The sequence below is a fragment of the Chiloscyllium punctatum genome, chromosome 4 (genome assembly GCF_047496795.1).
Source record: "Chiloscyllium punctatum isolate Juve2018m chromosome 4, sChiPun1.3, whole genome shotgun sequence".
Taxonomy (NCBI): Eukaryota; Metazoa; Chordata; class Chondrichthyes; order Orectolobiformes; family Hemiscylliidae; genus Chiloscyllium; species Chiloscyllium punctatum.
Window position 1 is genome coordinate 102,094,944 of NC_092742.1, and position 23,309 is coordinate 102,118,252.

A 23,309-nucleotide genomic window follows, 5' to 3' on the forward strand; every position below is an offset into this window, starting at 1 on the left:
TTTTTGGAGCAGTAGTACTATGCTAAAATAACATTGCAACGTTACTAAATGAAGCAGCAGCAAAAGAAAAAAAGAGGAAATAAACACCAAAAACATCATTAGAAAAAAAAAGTGTTTGAGAAATGAATGGGGCTAAAAACCTCAAGTCCCCTGGACACAGTCAGAGTTATAGAAATTTACACGCAGAAATTTATCATTTAGTGCAACTCATCCAGATATCCTCAATTAATCTTGTCCCATTTGCCAGCACTCGGCCCATATTCATCAAAACCCTTCCTGTTCACATACCCATCCAGATGACTTTTAAAAGTGTTGTCCCACCAGACTCCACTACTTCCTCTGGCAGCTCATTCCACACATGCACCACCTCCGCAGGGAAAAAAGTTGCCCCTTAGATCTCTTTTAAGTCTTTCCACCTCACCCTAAACCTATGCCCTACAGTTCTGGACACCCCGCCCCTAAACCACTTCAAGGAAAATACCTTGTTTTGAGAATTTATATAGTGTATGAGCAGGTAGGGAAAGAGTTGCGCTTTGAGTCTTGTGAAACAAGAGGTTCAGCTAAGCATGACTCACATCAAATAAGAACTTGCGGTTAACAATGGGGTGCTGGAGGCAAGGGCAATGGGTTAACAAGGTTGAAAAACAATCACTATATAAAGCCATTTAATAATATTGCAACCATTCAGTATGCAAGGTCAGCTAACAAGGGGAAAAGCATCCATTGTATGAATCCAGTTAATAAGTTTAAGAACGTTCATTGGATAACAGTAAAAGACTTGATCTCTGCTATTGATACTCATTGATTGTAACAGTCACCCAATTAATATGTATGTTGCCATATCTGGATGCTCCTCCCTGTAAATAATTATATAGTTCATTGAGAAACTGCTGGTCCAGAGAAGACTGTGAACTCATGTCTCTGTGCACGAGTGATCGTTCTCTCTCCCTCCACAGCCCAGAATAAAGACAGAGGTAAAGCTACACTGTGTCTGAGCGTTTTGCTTTGACTGAAAACGGGACAACACACATATTCTAATATTCAAATTAGACACTGCTTCTACTTAGCAGAGACTCAAACAAACTCTGCCAACCATCCAACCCAAACTTTGGGTCCGCTATGTGGATGACACCGTTGTCATCACTAAACAAAAACAAATTAGAGGAAACCTTCTAAACCATTATTACTACCCTTATTGGCATAAAATTCACTAAGAAGATGAAAACAACAAACCCTGCCATTCCTAGATGTCACAGTAGAGCCAACAGCCAATGGGGAACTTCAAACCAGTGTCTACAGGAAAACAACACATACAGAGCAAACATTGAACTACAGAAGCAATCACCCCAACATCCACAAATGCTGCTGCATCAGAACATTATTCCAACGAGCCACCACACACTGCAGCATAGAAGAACAGAGCAGCAGAAAATCACCTATACTGTGTATTCAAAAGGAATGGGTACCCTTGATTGAAACCTCAGGAAAAGAATCTAACAAACTGACCAAGGAATCCAAATTCGCTCAATAGTTTCCAATTTGGGGATAGAAACTAATGTTTATGGATAACTTTATGGATAGCTGTTATTCAGATCAATGAGTTTAAACAGAGGTGTTAAAATTTGTATGGTTTGATAGAAAGGGTGATTTGAAATTAGTTCCAATGACCAGTATGAACAGGATGATAAAGTTAAAACAATCACCAACAAAAAAATGGAAAGGGTTCAAAGATTACTCTCCTTCAGATAGTGAATGCGACACGAAAATACCCTTACAATCAGATTTTCCAATAATTAAAATGCTGTGGATAATTATTTCAAAGACAGAGTGAGCAATAAGGAAAGAATATTAACATTTTGAAAATACACCCATTTTCATCCTTCAGTCCAAAATGAATTCTCACTTATACACGCAAACTTCCAACTGTCTTTTGTAACTGGTTCCTTAGTAACATTCTGTTCCCAACTTCACACGATGTAATGCCTCTCTTAACAAGTTAAAAATCACACAACACCAGGTTATAGTCCAACAGGTATAATCTGGCATTGTGTGATTTTTAACTTTATCCATCTCAGTCCAACACTGGTTCTTCCACATCTCCTAACAAGGTATTACTTGCAAACTTGGATATACAATTCCTGCATCCTTTTACCCAAGTTGTTGAACAGGTAAAATGTTCCTCACACCCCTCATTCTCCATTCTGTATTTGATTTCACCAAGCAATTTCTACCCCAATCAAAAAATGACAAAGGTGAAGTCATCAAAATTAAACTGAAGACAGACAAAAATAAAAGTATTACTGAGAAGGCAATCTAGTAGAATCTTTTGAACTGGAAATCAATTGAGGGCCTAATCAAAACAAATTAAGTGCCAATGGGTATGCAAACAAAAAAGAAAATGAAAACATCTACAAGGAAAGTACTTGCTCATCAGTTAGAGACTGAATCTCACGCGAAACCTTACCAACTGTCTTTTGGAAATTAATACAATAATTAATACAGTAATTCCAAAGACATTCCATGTTAATGTTATTAGTGATTCCAGTTTTAACAGGGTCCACTAAACAAGACTCATTTAGCAAAGTCATACTACCAACTGCTCAATCACTGTACCTTTAATGACCGTTTCTACCAGCTTTCCCACAAATAACGCAGAACTGGCATGTATGCATCAGCAATTTTCTAGTCTAAGTGACAATTTCTGAACAGAAATAGAGATGATAACCAACTCGCCTGTAATTTCAACCTTCTTTAAGCACCCTGGTATGGACATGAAGTCGTGAAGATTTAATTATACAAAGTTCTATGTGTCTCCCACTATTAGTACTTCGTTAATGAACCCAATGAATTTTTCATTCCCTTTCTCAACTTTATTCTCAGCTTCCCTTCCATTTCAGGTATCTTACCATTTTCCTTCACTGTGAACATTTCAGAAACTTATCTATAACTTTAAATCTATGGCCATACCCAACCATGAACAGGTGTCAATTTTACTTAGAGATATTTATGAAAATATTTGTATCAATGCCATGCTTTCTGATCGTTCTTTCTGTAATCTTAATATTTTCTTTGTGACTTTGTTTTCTAAGCTTCATGCAGTCTCGTGGACTACTACTTTCCTGCTATTTATCGAAGTTACTTGCTTTAGCTTTGCATGGAATTTTACTTGACATGTTGACCATGATTGTTTGACTGTATAAGTGAATTTTTTGGCCTTTTGGGAGGTATTGTATGAAATCCCTCCAATTGTTTTTAAGTTTAGAGGCATTTGACCCAACTCATGACATTATAGTGTACTTTATTCCATTCAAAGATTAAAGCATGTATTAACGATTGGATCTTTATCATAGAACCCAGAGTGCGGAAAGAGGCTATTCAGCCCAAGGATTCTGCACCGACTCTCCAGTCAGCAATTCACCAGATCCAAGCCCCTACCCAATTCTCATGTCTACCTCATCTAGCCCGCATATTCCCGGACAATTTAGCATGGTCAATCCACCTAACCTACACATCTCCAGACAGTGGGAGAAAACGGAGCACCTCAAGAAAATGCATGCAGACACAGGGAGAATGTTCAAACCTCTCAGTCACTCAAGTATGGGATCAAACCTACATCCCTAGTGCTGTGAGGCAACAGAGCTAACCACTGAGCCATGCCATCCAAAATGGGCAGCACAATGACTGTGGCTTGCACTGCAGCCTCACAGTGCCAGGGTTCGACTCCCGCCTCTAACGACTGTCTTTGTGGAGTTTGCAAATTCTCCCAGTGTCTGGTGGATTTCCTCCGGGTGCTCCGGTTTCCTCCCACAATCCAAAAAAAGGGTGAATTGGCCATGCTCAAATGCCAGGTCGGGGTAAACACAGGGTAGGGGAATGGGTCTGGGTGGGTTACTCTTCAAAGGGTCGGCGTGGACTTCTTGGGCTGAAGGACCTGTTTTCATACTGTAGGGAATTTAATCTAAAACCCATTCTTCCCAAACTTTCACAAATTCAGTATTGTATGATTCTATTTGCAAACCAGGCAGATTAAACCTGAAGTAAAATCTTGAAAGTAAAACATCCCTGGTAGGAAGAGAAAGTCAGAAAGATTGACAATATGCTGACCATCATGACATGATGCCAGCAGGTCCAGCTACAAACCAAAGGCCAAAATCCTCTCAACTCACAGGATACTCTCAACTTCAACAACCCCTCAACCTTGAATCCACAGCAGTAGTTGATATTCTCAGAGGTCTTGCAATACATGTATGGACAACTGTCAATGCAACAGGCAATCAAACATAAAAACTAAAACCTGTGACCCCAATGTTGGTCCAGCTGAGGGTTTCAAAGATGTTCGGTTTTTTTTCCTCACTTCAACACTTTGTAGGAAAAAGAACTTGCTATCCCCAAACTCAAATGTGACGAGTAATTACCTTCAAGGACGGAAATAAGTGACTAAAACTTCTGAAGTATTCCTCATCATGACTACAGTAGAAAAACTTCTAACATTTTTCACCGACATCCCATAGCTACCGAAATCCTCTCAAACACTTGTGGCTTCACCCCTTCCAGAAAAATGCCTGATGCAGCCCTACATACTTGGCAAATCCAAGAAAAATGCCAAAGACATCAGGAACTCTTCATGGCATTCATTCATTTGATCAATGCATGTGACTCAATACGTCAAAAAATTCTGATGTTTGTCTTCAAAAGATATTATATTCAAAAAACTTTTTCAATAATATCTCAAATAGAATCTTCAAATCTACACCAGTGCTAAGTGAGGCTTGCGACAAACACCATGTTATTTGAAATCTGATAGTGCTATTCTTTTGTGCCAGTATTAAATACTGATGGAAACTCTAATCACAGTCACCTCCATAACAAGATGAAACTGACAATCATACACATATGATCTACGTCTGTGGTTCCTGATGAAGGGATTATGCCCAAAACGTTGATTCTACTGCTCCTCAGATGCTGACTGACCTGCTGTGCTTTCCCAGCAGCACATTCTCAACTACTTCTGGGGGTGACTGGTATGCCATTGCCCATTCTGTACAGGAATTGCAAGTTACTGTCAATTTCTTCCATTCCGCATAAAAACTTGCCCCAACGAAAGACGTACCAATTCGCACCTAGAAAACCAAATATTTCACCTTGAATATAGATTGAAGGAAAGACTCAGCATATGTTTCCCATAGGTTGGCAGCCACCTCTCTCAAAAAGTCACCAATGACTAGGAGTCGCAACACCTCATCAGGTACAACAACTCAGCCTTCTGCAAACTACTGCAGATAAACAAAGACCTCCACAAGTTGAAGAGTGTAGTGCTAGAAAAGCACAGCCAGTCAGGCAGCATCCAAACAACAGGAGAATCGACATTTTGGGCTTAAGCCCTTCATCAGGAATTCCTGATGAAGGGCTTATGTCCAAAATGTTGATCCTCCTGCTCCTTGGATGCTACCTGAACTGCTGTGCTTTTCCAGCATCACACTCAGAGTCAGAGATGTACAGCATGGAAACAGACCCTTTAGTCCAAACCATCCGTGCCGACCAGATATCCCAACCCAATCTAGTCCCACCTGCCATGACCCGGCCTATATCCCTCCAAACCCTTCCTATTCATATACCCATCCAAAGGCCACTCACATGTTACAATTGTACCAGCCACGGCCACATCCTCTGGCAGCTCATTCCATACACATACCACCCTCTGTGTGAAAAAGCTGCCCCTTATGTCTCTTTTATATCTTTCCCTTCTCACCCTAAACCTATGCCCCCTCGTTCTGGACTCCCCGACCCCAGGGAAAAGACTTTGCCTATTTATCCTATCCATGCCCCTCATAATTTTGTAAACCTCTATAACGTCACCCCTCAGCCTCTGACACTCCAGGGAAAACAGCTTCAGACTGTTCAGCCTCTCCCCGTAGCTCAGATCCTCCAACCCTGGCAACATCTATGTAAATCTTTTCTGAACCCTTTCAAGTTTCACAACATCTTTCCAATAGGAAGGAAACCAGAATTGCATGCAATATTACAACAGTGGCCTAACTAATGTCCTGTACAGCCACAACATGACCTCCCAACTCCTGTACTCAATACTCTGACCAATAAAGGACAGCATACCAAACGCCTTCTTCACTATCCTATCTACCTGTTACTCCACTTTCAAGGAGCTATGAACCTGCATTCCAAGGTCTCTTTGTTCAGCACACTCCCTAGGACCTCACCATTAAGTGTATAAGTCCTGCTCAGGTTTGCTTTCCCAAAATGCAGAACTTCGCATTTATCTGAATTAAACTCCATATGCCACTTCTTAGCCCATTGGCCCATGTGGTCAAGATCCTGTTGCAATCTGAGGTAACCCTCTTTGCTGTCCACTACACCTTCAATTTTGGTGTCATCTGCAAACTTACTACCTGTACCTCTTATGCAAATGACAAAAAGTAGAGGACCCAGCACCGATCCTTGTGGCACTCCACTGGTCACAGTCCTCCAGTCTGAAAAAACAACTCTCCACCACCACCCTCTGTCTTCTACCTTTGAGCCAGTTCTGTATCCAAATGGCTAGTTCTCCCTGTATTCCATGAGATCTAACCTTGCTAATCAGTCTCCCATGGGGAACCTTGTCAAATGCCTGACTGAGGTCCATACAGATCACATCTACTGCTCTGCCCTCATCAATCTTTTTTGTTACTTCATCAAAAAACCTCAATCAAGTTTGTGAGACATGATTTCCCATGCACAAAGCCATATTGACTATCCCGAATCAGTCCTTGCCTTTCCAAATACATGTACATCCTGTCCTTCAGGATTCCCTCCAACAACTTGCCCACCACCGACATCAGGCTCACTGGTCTATAGTTCCCTGGCTTGTCCTTACCACCCTTCTTAAACAGTGGCACCACATTTGCCAACCTCCAGTCTTCCAGCACCTCACCTGTGACTATCGATGATACAAGTATCTCAGCAAGAGGCCCAGCAATCACTTCTCTAGCTTCCCACCGAGTTCTCGGGTACACCTGATCAGGTCCTGGGGATTTATCCACCTTTAACCGTTTCAAGACATCTAGCACTTCCTCCTCTGTAGTCTGGACATTTTGCAAGATGTCACCATCTATTTCCCTACAGTCTATATCTTCCATATCCTTTTCCATAGTGACTCCGACTCTGATCTCTGGCATCTGCAGTCCTCACCTTCGCCAAAGGACTCCACAAATCAAGTCCTCATGTAGAAAGCAGCTGCCAGTACCATACTACAGTGACATTTGGACTATGCATCAGTGACACAAAACACCACTGGAAAAATCCTCCAGACTAAATGGGAGGATTAAGGCCAGCTCCAACAACCTCCTACAAAATCAATTTCAATGAACTGGAAATGATGCTTGTGGCAAAAAGCATTTGCATAACCAGGTTCACACTTTTCTCAATCTTCAAATGGGCCAGAGTTCAAACGAGACCAAAGAAAGTGATTCAAAATGCATTCTGAAGTTCTGCTTAAAATGTGACAGCATTGACCAGGACAAACTTGCTACTATTCCACATAAATGACAACAACTTAGTCATCATGCTGCTTCAAGGCTTTAGTCACAATGCCCGAATGATTACCACAGTAGTAGCGAAAAATAAACAAATCTTATACACTGGAACCTTGTATTCCATGGTGACATCCTGCCTCATACAGCCAAACTTCTGTGGGATTGAGAATCAGCCTATTTAGTCACACAAAGGCATATCGCAGTAAGTCAGAACCTCAAACTGAGGGATAAGATGAAGACAGGTTTGAAATTGGTTGGAGCTCCCCAGGTAAACATCAAACAGACTGCACATGCAGAAGACCTGAAACACACAAAAACAGTAACAACTGGAGAAACTTAACAGGGCTGGCAGTGTTGTGGAGAGAAAACAGAACTAACATTCAGGCTCGTAACCCTCAGAACTTCAGAAAAACGGCTCATTAGACTTGAAACATGAACTGTTTTCTCTCCACAATGGTACCACACTTGCTAAGTTTTGCCAGCAATTTCTGTTTTCCAATAAATATCATATCCCCAGCAAGAAATGAAAATCTTCAGTAATAAGTGTGCAATAGTGAACAATTCAACACAAGTCGAAACAGGTGGTCCTTTGAACCAGGAGTTTATGAAGTATCAATACCAGAATTACTTAAATAATCCTAACCTTCTACCTGTACAAAAAACAATTAGTTACTTACCTGTGGTGGAAAATTAGCCTTGTTAAAAATATACACACTTTATTCTAAAAAAAACAATAGCACTTTGCATCTCAGTGTAACAATTTACACATCAAACCTGGCTCCTCCGTACTCTTAATATAATCTTAATTTATCCAGAGCTAATTATTACCTTTCCACTTATGTCACAATCCTTTTATCAGATTTATACTCAATGCTTTAGTGGCTTAAAACTGCGATCCCGATGCAAAACTGTGGCAGAGGGAGAAGCCGCAGAAAACTGGATAAGACGAAGAGTGCAGTGGTTTCTGCTGAGAATCCCTGACTCAAGGTGGCTAAAAGGTAAAGGCCACGGGAAAGGAGGAGAGACGAGGACTGGCATATTCAGCAGGCCGGCTCTGCGGCCTAAGGAAAGGCCACCATTTTGTGGCAAAGTTTTATTGTGGCAACTGTACCATTTAAACAGGAATGATGTTGTTGTTGGTGGTGGATTGAGGAGGAGACACGAACGTGCCACCCACCCCCCAACCCCCCCACTGAAGGCTGGCAGAAAGCACCGACAACTCTCTGCTCTCCTCCCCGCCAAACCACCCCCGGAGGGGTGGGGAACACAGAAAAAAGGGGGCGAGTTAAGGACACTACCCTCTGGAAATACCAGAACGCTGCAATTTGATTTGATTTGAATTGGGGGGTGGGGGGAGGGCAGGGGGAGAGGGGGAAGGGCTCAGCTCAAGCCCGGGGACCTCCACAAAATGGCGAGAGAAGTCAGGGCCCTCCGACGCTCACAGCCCGGCGGCCTCTTGCCCCCCGCGCCACGCCGGCTATTTCCTCACCCGCGGCGTGAAGTAAGGCAGAGGGGCCCGGGCCGGTGCCCGCGGCCTTCCGGAAGGTGCTGGAGCCCGCCATGATCCAGGCCCCCACTCCCTGGACAAGCAGCGCCAGCGCTCGGCCCCCGGAGCTCCATTCGCAGGCAAGGCCTGAGCTTTCCAGCCCCCACCCCCCCACATCGGGGCTGACAAAAGGCCGATCTCGCCGGACGGACACCGCGCGATCGGTCACCCGACCGTTTCCGGGCCCCGCGAATACTCACCAGCGCGGGCTGCACGCTGGGAGCCCGGGCAAAGAGGTCTCGGCACTCGCTGGCCGCGGACTGGGCAGCAAAAAAAAAATCCTCAGGCACTCGGCCTCCTCGCTCCCGGAACAACAGCCCGTAGGCCCTGCGTCACTGCGTGCGCGCCTCCCAGAAAACGTCATGACGAACGCGCAACCCCGCCACCGGTCTTGGCAGCGCCCGCGGCCCACGGGCTTTGCGCGGTCACGTGGACGAGCCCGCCACCGACCTCCCCATCCGAAATAATACCTTCCTCAATCTTTGCAGCATCTTTCAATAAAAATCGTCGCCCTCTATAACCCCCTACAACCTGAGCTCACAATACTTCCCCCCCCCCGTCAACATGCCCATAAACAATTTCTACCCCCAAAGAGACTCCATGCCCCCACACTGCCCTGTAAACACCCTTCATACCTCTACCCTTCTGTAAACATCGTCAATACCACGCCACAAACATCCTCCACATCCCCACACTGCTCCATTCCTCCCCCCAGGAAACACCTTACATACCCCCAAAGGTCCTCCATAGGCCCATAAACATCTTCCATACTCCCAAAGATCCTTCATACCCTCACACAGCCCTGTAAACATCATCCATACCTCCACGTTCCCCACCCCATAAACATTCTCCATACCTCCACCCCATCAGAAAACAATGTCCATACATCCACCCCCCGACTCCGTAAATATACTCTATACCCACCCCTGCAAACATTCTCCATATTCTCTCAGAAACACCCCTCACCCTGTAAACCTCCTTCCCCCCCCCCCCCCCCCCATAAAGACTTCCAGTCGTGGAGATGGACAGGAAACAGTCCCTTCGGTCCAACTCGTCCACGCCTACCAGATATCCTAACCTAATCTAGTTCCATTTACTAGCACTTGGCCCACATCCCTCTAAACCCTAATTGTTCATATACTCATCCAGATGTCTTTTAAATGGTTTGATTGTATTAGCCTGCACCACTTCGTCTGGCAGCTCATTCCATACACACACACCGCCCTCTGTGTGAAAGAGTTGCTCCTTAGGTTCCTTTTATATATTTCCCCTCTCACCCTAACCTATGCCCTCTGGTTCTGGACTCCCCCACATCAGGGAAAAGACTTTGTCTATTTATCCTATCCATGCCCTCATTTTTTATAAAACTTGATAAGGACCCCCCTGAGCCTCTGACACTCCAAGGAAAACATCCCCAGCCTATTCAGCCTCTCCCTATAGTTCAAACCCTCCAACCCTGGCAACATATTTGTAAATCTTTTCTGATCCCTTTCAAGTTTCACAATATCGTTCCTATAGGAAGGAGACCAGAATTGCACGCAATATGCCAAAAGTGACCCAAACAATGTCCTGTAAAGTCGCAATATGATCTCCCAACTCCTAAATTCAATATTCTGACCAATAAAGGAAAGCATACCAAACACCTTCTTCACTACCCTATCTACCTGTGACTCTACTTTCAAGGAACTATGAACCTGTACTCCAAGGTCTCTTTGTTCAGCAACAGTCCCCACGACCCTACTTTAAGTGTGTAAGTCCTACTCTGATTTGCTTTTCCAAAATGCAGCACCTCGCATTTATCTAAATTGAACTCCATGTGCAACTCCTCAGCCCATTGGCCCATCTAATCAAGATCCTATTGTACTCTGAGGTAACCTTCTTTACTGTCAAGTACACTCCAATTTTGGTGTCATCTGCAAACTTACTTACTGTACCTCCAGTGTTCAATTCCAAATTATTTACATAAATGAAAAAGTAGTGGACCCAGCACCGATCCTTGTGGCACACCACTTGTCATAGGCCTCCGGTCTGAAAAGCAACCCTCAACCACCGCCCTCTGTCTTCTCCCTTCGAGCCAGCTCTATATCCAAATGGCTCGTTCTCCCTGTATTCCATGAGATCTAACCTTGCTAATCAGTCTCCCATGAGGATCCTTGTGAAACGCCTTGCTAAAGTCCGTATAGATCATGTCTACCATACTGCCCTCATCAATCCTCCCTGTTGCTCCTTTAAAAACATCATTCAATTTTGTGAGAATGATTTCCCACGCACAAAGCTATGCTGACTATCCCTAATCAGTCCTTGCCTTTCCAAATACATGTAAATCCTATCCTTCAGGATTCCCTCCAACAACTTGCCCACCACCAACATCACCGGACTTTTCCTTATCATCTTCCTTAAATGCTGGATCTTGTTGACTATGAAATCTTTGTTTGGGATTGTTAACCTGGGCCAATCAAGAAAATCCTGGTTAAGCCAATATAACCAGGGGATGGCATAACTGGCCATAAACAGATCCAGGCAACAATCCGTGGAGGGGGTCATTAGGGCCGACTGCCTGCCCCTCTTCCGCGGTTACCTTAGAGCCCGGGTGTCCTTGGAGAAGGAGCACGCGGTGTCCACCAACACCCTGGAGTTGTTCAGGGAGAGGTGGGCGCCGCAGGGAGTGGAGTGTATTATTTCTCCCTCCAACTCTATTTTGATTTAGTCCCTACCCTCCCCTTCACTGTTTTGATCACACAGCATTGCCCTGTGGTTTGAAGGGCAGTGCTTGTCACTAGCCACTCGGGTGTTTTTCATATCTTCCTGGTGGTGGAAATTGAATAAAGATTCGTGCACTTTATGTCCTTCACTGTGTTTTACACCTGCACACACACACACACCATGGGTGCTGGTGAAAAAAATAAGCACTACCGCAGTTAGGCGGTAGTGTGGGGGTTAAATAAAAATAACCAGGGGATTCACACAGCATTGCCCTTTGGTTTGAAGGGCAGTGCTTGTCACTGGCCACTCGGGTGTTTTCCCCCATTGTGTGGAGAGAAAAAAAAAATATAACCAGGGGATGGCATAACTGGCCATAAACAGATCCAGGCAGCGGGCCGTGGAGGGGGTCATTAGCGCCGACTGCCTGCCCCTCTTCCGCGGTTACATTAGAGCCCGGGTGTCCTTGGAGAAGGAGCACGCGGTGTCCACCAACACCCTGGAGTTGTTCAGGGAGAGGTGGGCGTCACAGGGAGTGGAGTGCATCATTTCTCCCTCCAACTCTATTTTGATTTAGTCCCTACCCTCCCCTTCACTGTTTTGATCACACAGCATTGCCCTTTGATGTGAAGGGCAGTGCTTGTCACTGGCCACTCGGGTGTTTTTCATATCTTCCTGGTGGTGGAGAGTGAATAAAGATTCGTGCACTTTGTGTCTTTCACTGTGTTTCACGCCTGCACACACACACAATGGGTGCTGGGGAAAAATAAGCACTACCGCAGTTAGGCGGTAGTGTGGGGATTTTAAAAAAAATTTTTAAAAAAAATATATTAAAAAAAATTAAAGGCCCACCTCCACTGCTGCAATCAAGGGCCTGCCAGGACTTGCCAGAGGCCTGCTTCCACCGCTGTTGTTGCCTGACGCCGGTCTCCACCGTCGCTGCCTGGGACTCACCTTGGGCACATCCCCAGGAGGAAAAAAAAATATAACCAGGGGATGGCATAACTGGCCATAAACAGATCCAGGCAACAATCCATGGACGGGGTCGTTAGGGCCGACTGCCTGCCCCTCTTCCGCGGTTACGTTAGAGCTCGGGTGTCCTTGGAGAAGGAGCACGCGGTGTCCACCAACACCCTGGAGTTGTTCAGGGAGAGGTAGGCGCTGCAGGGAGTGGAGTGCATCACTTCCCCCTCCAACTCTATTTTGATTTAATCACTTCACTGTTTGATCACGCAACATTGCCCTTTAATGAGAAGAACACTGCTTGTCACTGGCCACTTGAGTGTTTCCTTTCTTGAATAAAGATTTGTATACTTTGTGTCTTTCACTGTGTCTTACACCTACAGTCACACAAAAAAAAGAAAAAAAAACCACAGGATGGCCAAACTGGCCATAAACAGGTCCAGGCAGTGGACCATGGAGGGGGTTGTTAAGGCCGATTGCCTGTCCCTCTTCCGCCATTAGGTTGGAACCTGGGTATCTCGGGAGAATGAGCACGCAGTGTCCATCAACACCCTTGAGCTGTTCAGGGAGAGGTGGGCGCTGCAGGGAGTGGGGTGCATTATTTTCCCATCCAACAATATTTTGATTTAATCCCTTCCCTCCTCTTCACTGTTTGACCATGCAGCATTGCCCATTGATGAGGAGGGCACTGCTTGTCACTGGCCACTTGGGTGTTTTCTTCCTGATTTTGGAAATTGAATAAAGATTTGTACACCTTGTGTCTTTCACTGTGTCTCGCACCTGCGCACATACAACATGGGTGCTGGGGAAAAATAAGCACTACTGCAGTTAGGTGGTAGTATAGGGGAGAAAAGAAAAAAAAAATATAACCAGGGGATTGGAAGCTCCTCAGTTCAGGGAAATGATTCCATGCTGGCTGGCTACCCACAGAGAGTGCACTTGTGCACAAGTAAATAAAGGGGGAAAAACTTAGCAATGGGATACTAGTTTCTGTAAAATTATTTCAGTGGTAATGGGAGAAAACAGGACTTGCCTGAAATAATTTGCTTGCAACAGCCATCTTGGAGTTGGGGTAAGTATTTCTGGCATCTTGCCTTTATTTGGGAAGCATGACACATTTGATCCTGCTGTTGAAGACTGGGCCCTGCATGTGGAAAGAATGCAATATTTTTTTCTGGGCAATTGACATTAAGACAGATAAAAAGCAACAAGTAATCATTTTGGCTGCTTGCAGACCTGCAGTATTTTCAGGTATAAGGGGCTTATCTTTCCCAGAGGTACTAGACATTAACTCCTTCCAAGAGTTGATGGAGTTAGTTCATGAATATTAGGGGCCCAAACCTCCTAATTCCAGAATGCTATTGGTTTTACTTGTCTGTTCAACAACTGGGAGAATTTGTATCGGGATTTTTGATGAGGTTAAGTTGACTGGCAGAGGCATGTGATTTTGGGTTGACCCTGAATGAGGTGCTGAGATTTGGTATGTGGGATTAATGAGAAAATCATGCAGCAGTGCCTACTAGCTGAAGCCCAACTGGACTTCAAACAGGTACTGCAACCATATATTGAAATCATTCGGATGATTGCAATGTTTGAGCTGAAGAAGAAGCCACTGTGAATATACTGAAATTCCTTAATTCAACAAAATGAAATCCACCAGTGAAGCAACAAAAATAGTGGAAGATATCACCAATCGCAATGGATCCGCACTCTGGATATTGCAGAGGGCAAAGGATACTAGTAGCATTTATAGAACTTCAGTGTCAAGGTACATTATATGTATGTCACTGTCTGTATTATATAATTTTTATATCTCCTCCTTCATTACAGAAAGTATAGATCTTATATTCCATTATAAATTGTGTACATTATGTTACATTCCAGAGCTATGCATCATAATTCAATATAGAACTTTTCTTTTGCATTTCCAGTTTTGATCATACCTGTCAAAATCTACATTATACAAGTAGGTTTCATTTCAGAACATGAATGTCACAAGTTGATATAGCACATGCATACTACTAGGATCTCTATTCTAGAAGATGTGTAATCAATCTCCATTACAGAGAGTGTACACTGCCATCTTCATTTTAGTCCTTTGTGTTTGCCAATGTCCTCCTCACGGATCACAGGGCAGAATACCCAAGTAGAAGTCTCTTGCAGTCTGATCATTTGCCTGCTTCTATAAGTGTTGCAACACGCATTGGTCAGTACATTGGAGTTAGGAAAGTCAGGTTGCAGTTGGGCAGGACATTGGTTTGGCCATATTGGAATATTGCGTGCAATTCTGGCTTCCCTCCTATCAGAAGGATGTTGTGAAACTTGAAAGGGTTCAGAAAAGATTTACAAGGATGTTGCCAGGGTTGGAGGGTTCGAGCTATAGGGACTGGCTAAATAGATTCGATTCAATTCCATATCATGTAGAAAAAGGCCCTTCGGCCCAACAAGTCCACACCAACCCTCCAAACAATAACCCACCCAGACCCATTTCCCTCTGACTAACACACCTAACACTATGGGCAATTTAACATGGCCGATTCACCTGACCTGCACATCTTTGGATTAAGGGAGGAAACCTACACAGACAAAGGGAGAATGTGCAAACTCCATTATATCCCGAGGCTGGAATCAAATCTGGGTCCCTGGCGCTGTGAGGCAGCAGAGCTAACCACTGAGCCACTGTGCCATCCCTGGGTCTATTTTCCCTGGAGTGTTAGAGACTTAGGGTAACCTTATAGAGGTTTATCAAATCGCAAGGGGCATGGATAGGATAAATTGACAAGATCTTTTCCCATGGCTTTTTTTCCCAAAAACCAGAGGACATAGGTTTAAGGGGAAAGATTTAAAAGGGACTAAAGGGACAACTTAAGGGGAGGCAATGGCCTGGTAGTATTATCGCTCGACTATTAATCCAGAAACCAAGAAAAATGTTTTGGGGCCCTGAGTTCAAATCTCGCCTCGGCAGATGGTGGAATTTGAATTCAATAAAAGAAATCTGGAATTAAGAGTCGACTGATGACTATGAAACTGTTGTCAATTGTCAGAAAAACCTGTCTGGATCACTATTGTCCTTTAAGGAAGGAAATCTATCATCCTTATTTGGTCTACAAGTGACTCCGGAACCACAGCAGTGTGGTTGAGTCTCAACTGCTCTCTGAAATAGTCCAGTAAGCCACTCAGTTGTAACAATCGCTAGAAAGTCATAACAAAGAAATGAAACCAGAGGGACCACCTTGCATTGACCTTGGAACTGGAAAAGACAACGGCAAGCAGGGCAGCGGTAGATGTCTGGTTCATGGCCACTGCCATCCAACGCCCTAAAATGGTGGTGCTCGGACCCGACGTAGTGCACCAGTTGGGAGAATGTTCAGGTGAGCGGTGGAATCCCATCTGCGCTCACCCCTGCCCAGATGGAATTTCACATTGGTCCCAAGGTCCCGTACTCCCCCCGGGAACCTGTCCCCCACAACCTGAGCTGCCTCCGGAATTTTAGTTTTATCCCTTTTAAGGACGCAAAAAGGCAGGCTCCATGATGCTGCACAACATCCACCTCTTCTCCCTCACCCACCGCCTGGACATGCCTTGGCATGCCCATTTGCCACCAGGCGGTGGCGATCCCCAGTGGAGGGCTCTCTCCGTGGGAGTCCTCCCCCTTTCTCTCGGGGATGTGGGGTGGAGGGTGCTGCACGCAGCGGTCCCATGCAACCGCATTTTGCGGTGGCTCACAGACTCTCAGCCCAACTGCTTGTTCTATAGTGTCCGTGGACCATGTATATATTGGGTGTGGGTGGTTGCACTCCCTTTTTGGTTTTCTTAGAAACCTCCTTCTCTGTTTTTCGGTGCACTTCAGTCCCATGCTCCTGATCTTCGGACACCCGGTACGGAGGGGGGAGGGCAGGTCTGAGGACCTCCTCATGGGTCTGCTCCTGGGCCTGGCCAAACTGGCCATAAACAGGTCCAGGCAGCTGGCTATGGAGAGGGTCGTTAGGGCCAATTGTCTGCCCCTCTTCCACAGTTACGTTAGAGCCTGGGTGTCTCTGGAAAAGGAGCACAGGGTGTCCACCAACACCCTGGAGTTGTTCAGGGAGAGGTGGGCGCCGCAGGGAGCAGAGTGCATTATTTTCCCCTCCAACTCTATTTTGATTTAATCCCTGCCCTCCCCTTCACTGTTTGATCACACAGCATTGCCCTTTGATGTGAAGGGCACTGCTTGTCAATGGCCACTTGGGTGTTTCCTTTCTTCCTGGTGGTGGAAATTGAATTCGTGTACCTTGTGTCTTTCACTGTGTCTCACACCTACACACACACAGCATGGGTGCGGGGGGAAATAAAAAGAAAAATAAAGAACAGGAGTAAAAAAAAAGGAGTGTTGGCCAAATTGATTAAAAAAAGAAAAAAAAGAAAAAAAAACCAAAGAGTTGGAAACTCCTCCCTTCAGGAGACTGTGTTTGAGCTGGCTAGCTAAAGCCAGTGTGTACTGTTGGTTTCTTATTTTTGGGGAACCTGATTCCTGAACTGGCTGATCTATGCAGTCAGTTTGTTAACTGGTATTTTTTTTCCACTGAGGACAGATTTCTCAACTAGCTGATCTACACAGTCAATGTGTTACAGGTATGTTTGAGTTCACATTAGGGAACTGTTGTCTCACTAGCTGGTTACAGCCTGTGTGTTATTCTTTTCCTGTGCTGATTTTGTGGCAGGGCTTAATGCTTGCACTTTTTTTTGCATGTGTTTCTACTTTTTTTTTGGTGCTTGGACTGAGCCGATGTGGGATACTGCACCTTTCCAAGTGAACGGTTCCTCTACGGGTAACAGTTCCCCTGTGGGGAGACTAGGCCTCTGTAAAGTCTGAACAGCTGTATGTGTGCTGGGAGGTGAGCATTTGCTGCCTGTTGGAGTGGACTATTCTCTGAGTTTAGATTAGAGTGATACTAGAAAAGCACAGGTTAGGCAGCATCAGAGGAGCAGGAAAATTGACGTTTCAGGCAAAAGCCCTTCATCAGGAATAGAGCAGAAGGGCTTTTGCCCGAAACGTCGATTTTCCTGCTCCTCAGATGCTGCCTGACCTGCTGTGCTTTTCCAGCACCACTCTAATCTAGACTCTGCTTTCCAGTATCTGCAGTCCTTGTTTTTACCAATTCTCTCTGAGTTAACTACACTTTTATAACTAACTGTATTCGAGAGTGGGCCTGGTCCTCTGAGGATGGACCAAGCCTCTATGGAGACTGAACACCTGTGTGTATGCATTTGCCACCTTCAGGAGTGGACTCTGCCTTTGATTGTGAACTCTGCTTCAAGCAATGGATTCTGTGTACCGGAGAGGGATTCTGTTCCTGGGAATGGACTTTGCATTCTGAAAAGAATGGTGATGGATTCTGTGTACCAGAAGGGACTATATTTGTTGGTAATTGACTCTGTCTTGTTGTTTGTTGGGTTCATCTCCTGCACTGTCCGGTGTGTCCTTAGTCTGGCAGGCCTTACTGGGAGTTGGGAGACTTGTAGATTGTCCTGAAAGATGTCACCCTGAGAGCCAGAGGGTGGGTAGGCTGTCCTGATTGCTGTCATCTGGGGTGAGGAAACAGGATGCTGTTCTAGAGGTGGCCGGAAGGGGCACAGAGTGGACCAAAAGCCAGAAGGTGGGTAGAAGTGGGCTGCCTTTGAGTGGCTGGAAGGTGGGAGGGAAGGGTAGCTTGCTGGTTTGGCAGAGATGTTTGTATTATTTGCCTTAGTGGATTGTTGGTATATGATTGCATTTACGGTTTCATTTTTTGATCATATAAAGTGAGGTTTGAGATTCATTCTTGTTTCCCTTGCGAACTGGTCGGACAGTGGGATTTGGGGTCTGGCCTTGCTGCTCCTTTTTCCCTGTAAATTGTTTCTTGCACATGGCTGTTCATGTTCACTGTATTTTGTACTATTTAATTAAAATTTAAATAAAAATTATAGCCAGGGATTGGAAACTCAGTTCAGGGAACTGACTCCAATGTGGCTGGCTACCTACAGAGTGCACTTGTACACAAAGGGGGAATTAATGACAGCATGTAGGCCTCTATAGTTATTTTATTCATACTCAGTACCCCTGCCTTGCCCTCCCCATCCGTGTAAATATTCCATGCCCACTATAAACACTTAACCTCAACCTCTCCCATAAATACCCTCCCCCTCTACATTCCACCCCCTCCCACCCCATAAAGACCCATATTTCCTCTAGAAGGACCCTCACCATATACAAATTTCCCCCCACTTCCTAAACATCTTCACCCATGACAACACCCTGTAAACAGCCTCCCTATGTGTACACTCCTGTAAGTGCTCCCACCTTCTACACCTCACCCTCACTGATCATGTGCCATACCAGAATTTTGAGAGTCCAGGGCAGGGGAGAGTGCTTTCCATCATTTAAGTTGAAGGTGCTGGGGAAGCTGAAAAGGTCTGAAGGTGGTTTTTTAAAGCAATGACCCACAAACTAGTAAACACCTTTCACCAGTTCCTCACAAAAGGTTGAGGACCTGACCTCCACAGCTGACAGGATGAATGTTATCTACAAGATAACCTGCAAAGACTGAAAAACACTACATAGGATATATAGATGGAAAACTGTTAGATTAGAGTGGTGCAGGAAAAGCACAGCAGGTCAGGCAGCATCCGAGGATTTTCCTGCTCCTCGGATGCTGCCTGACCTGCTGTGCTTCTCCAGCACCACTCTAATCTAGACTCTGATCTCCAACATCTGCAGCCCTTGTTTTTACCTAGGAGGAAAACTGACCATATGAGTGCACGAACATCAGCTCGCCACTGCCAGACACAATCAGAGCATTCTCATTTCCAATCACCCAGACAACAAAGGACACAAATTCAACTGGAATGATGTAACCATCCCAGCACAGGCAAAACAGAGGACACAATGTACAAACCACTCATTCAGCGTCAAAAGTACCAAAAAACAGATATAAATAGTTTTTTTTTGGCGGGGGGGGGGGGGGAAGCCAGACAACCAACACCTTATCAAAGGGGAATTGATGATGTCACCTAGCAAGGCAATGAAACATTTGCAGAAAAACACTGGCTCAGTCAACAAATCCATAACTTCATTGAAGTAGGTTCTTGAAGATTTTGAAGCAGTAACAGGATTGATGAGGGAAAGGCTGTTGAAGTAGCATACATGAGCTTTTAAAAGGTGTTTGATACAATATCACTCAGCCTTGAGAAAATTGATAGGTAATGGAATAAAAGGGGCAGTCACCACATGTATTTAAAAATTTGGAAGGAAGTTTGAGTGGAAATCCCCAGGGTTGGTTTTGGGACTCTATTTTTCTGATAGAGATAAATGATCTTGATTGTGTTGTTCAGGGGACAATTTCAAGATTTGTGGATGGCACAAAAAATTGAAGAATTGGAAACTGAGGGGTACAGGACAACACTTTGAAAGAATATTGACAAATTAAATAGAGTGGGTACAAAGGTGTCAGATGAGGGGGAATATGGAGAAATGTGAGGTGGTCTACTTTGGTGCAAATAACATGGAGAGACCGTATAAAGTAAAGGATGTGCAGGATAAATACGTGCATAAGTCATTAAACATGGGACAGAGCTATTAACCAGGCATACAGTATACTAGGCTTCATAAATAGAGACAAACTACAAGAGCAGCGAGGTTATAATGAAATTACAGAAGACAGTGATCAGACCTCAGGTTGTATACAGTTCTGAGTGCCACACTATAGAAAGGATATGCATGCACTGGAGAGAGTGCAGAAGAGGTTTGGGGTAATGGCTACAAGGATGAGTCACTTCAGGTATTGAGTCAGAGTCATGGAGGACAGAAACAGGCACTTTGGCTCCAACTCATCCATGTTGACCAGGTTTCCTAAATTGACTAGTCCCACTTGCCTGTGTTTGGCCCATATCCCTCTAAGCCTTTCTGATCCATGTACCCATCCAAATGCATTTTAAATGCTGTAATTGTAGTCACCTACCACTTCCTCTGGCAGCTTATTCCATATAAGCAGCACCCACTGAGAAAGATTGCCCCTCCTGTCCCTTTCAAATGTTTCCCCTCTCACCTTAAAGATCTCTTCCTGGAGATTTGAACTCCTCAATTCTGAGGAAAAGACCAGCTATTCAGCTTTTTTTATGCAACTCAAGAGTTTATAAACCTCAAAAAGGACACCCCTAACCCTCTATGCTTCAGGGAAAATAATGTCCCATCCTAGTCAACCTCTCCTTGTAACTCAAATATTCAGTCTCAATAACATTCTTGTGAATCTTTTTTGCACTCTTTTCAGTTTAGTAACATCTTTCCTCTCGCATCAGAACCAAAATTGTACACAGCACTCCAAATGTGGCCTTACTAAGGTCTTGTACAGTTGTGAGATGATGCTCCAACTACTGTGCTTAATGTTCTGACCAATGAAGGCAAGTGTGGCAAATATCTTTAATCTGTCTACCAGTGACGCCATGTTCAAGGAAATACATACCTGCACCCCATAGGTCTCTTTCAGTTTGAGAACACTCCTCAGAACCTTATCATTGTGTACATCTGTCCTGGTTTGTCTTAACAAAACACAGCACCTTGCATGCATCTGAATTAAACTACATATGCTATTCCTAAATCCATTGGCCTCATTGAAGATCCCATTGTACTCTTAGATAACCTCCATTGTCCACTAAATGATTAATTTTGGTGTCATCTGCAAACTTACTAATCACGCCTCCTTTATTCTCATTCATAACTTTACATAAATGACAAACAGTGGAATCAGCACTAATCCTTGAGGAGCACCACTGGTCACAGGCCTCTCGGCTGAACAACAACCTTCTACCACCACTGACCTTCTCCTACCACGGTCACCTTTAAGCCAATTTTGTACTCAATTGGCTAGCTCTACCTGGATCCTATGTGGTGCAACCTTATTTCTTGGTCTACTTTGCAGAACTGTGTCTTCATGGACTTTAGCAACTCCTTCAACGATGTCTACTGCTCTGCCTTCATCTATCTTCTTGGTCATCTCTTCATAAAAATGCGTTCAACTTAGTAAGACACGATTTCCCATGCACAAAGCCACGCCGACTATCCCTATTCAGTCCTTGCCTTGCCAAATGCATGTAGATCCTGTCTGAAAATCCTCTCCAATAACTTACCATCACTGATTAAAAACCAAAAGAACTGCAGATGCTGTAAAGCAGAAACAAAAACAGAAGTGGCTGGAAAAGCTCAGCAAATCTGACAGCATCTGAAAAGACATCAGAGTTAATGTTTCAGGTCTGATGACCCTGCCTCAGATGTTAAGATCACCGTCTGTAGTACCCAGGCTTTCCTGTGCCATCTTTTTGAATTAATGGCACCATATTAGTTTCCCTCCAGTCTTCTAACGGCTCACAGTGCCTGTCGATGATACAAATATCTCCACTAGAGGCCCTGTAATCTCTTCCCCAGCTTCCCACAATGTCCTGATATAGACTTGATTAGGTCCTGGGAATTTATCTACTTTTTTTGCACTTTAAGACTTTGAGCACCTCCTCTTCTGTAATGTGAACACTTCTCAAGTCATGGGAGAAAATGAGGACTGCAGATGCTGGAGACCAGAGAAGAGTGTGGTGCAGGAAAAGCACAGCCAGTCAGGCAGCTTCCAAGGAGCAGGAGAATCAACGTTTCAAGCATAAACCAGACCCTGATGAAGAGCTTGTGCTCGAAACGTTGATTCTCCTGCTCCTCAGATGCTGCCTGACAGGCTGTGCTTTTCCAGCACCACACTCTTTGATTCTGATCAAAGACATCACTATTTCTGTCAGAGTTCCCGAGTATTCATGTATTTCTCCACTGTAAATACTGACATAAAATATTTGTTTTAAGATCTCACCCATCTCCTGTGGTTGCACATGTAGTAAGTATTGTTGAACTTTAAAGGGGCAATATTCTCTCCCTAGTTACTCTTTTGCCTTTAATATGCTTGTAGATCTCTTGGATTCTCCTATCTGCCAAAGCTACTGCATATTCCTTTGCAGCCATTCTGATTTCCCTCTTAAGTCAACTCTGACACCCCTTATACTTCAAGGGATTCACTTGATTTCAGCTTTTTACACCGGAGATATACCTCCTCCCAACCAGAGGCTTAATCTCTAATCATCAAGCATTCATTACTCCTACCAGCCTTACACTTTGCACGAACAGGATCATGCTGGCCCTGAACTCCTGTTATCTCATTTTTTTGAAGTCTCCCACTCTCCCTTTACCTGCAAGCAGCCTCCTCCAATCAACTTTTAAACATTCCTACCTAATATCATCAAAATTGGTTTTGCCCCAATTTAGAACTTTAACTTGTGAACCAGGCCTATCCTTTTTTCATAACTATTTTAAAACTAATAGAATTATGGTCACCGGTCCCAATGTGCTCCCCCACTAATACCTCAGTCACTTGTCTGGTCATATTTCTCTAGAGATCAAGTTTTGCTCTTTCTCTAATAGGACCATCTACATGTCGATTGAGAGCTTTCTTGAACATACAAATTTTACCTGTCCAGGCCCTTAATACTATGACAGTTTTAGTCTGTGTCCAGAAAGTTAAACTCCCCTG

General features: G+C 44.4%; 1 protein-coding gene across 4 annotated transcripts in view; it reads right to left on the reverse strand.

The window, feature by feature from the left end:
* Positions 1–9,430, reverse strand: part of LOC140476596 (RNA-binding protein 25-like) — a 93,757-nt gene extending 84,327 nt beyond the window's left edge. For 2 of the 4 annotated variants that reach the window (XM_072569429.1, XM_072569428.1), the window contains exon 1: positions 9,016–9,204. In XM_072569429.1, coding sequence (XP_072425530.1) covers positions 9,016–9,189 — 174 coding nt within the window. In that variant the 5' untranslated portion in view covers positions 9,190–9,204. Of the gene's footprint in view, positions 1–9,015; positions 9,205–9,272 lie in introns of those variants that run through there. The other 2 variants (XM_072569431.1, XM_072569432.1) reach the window with 2 other exon arrangements.
* Between the last annotated feature and the right edge of the window lie 13,879 nt (positions 9,431–23,309).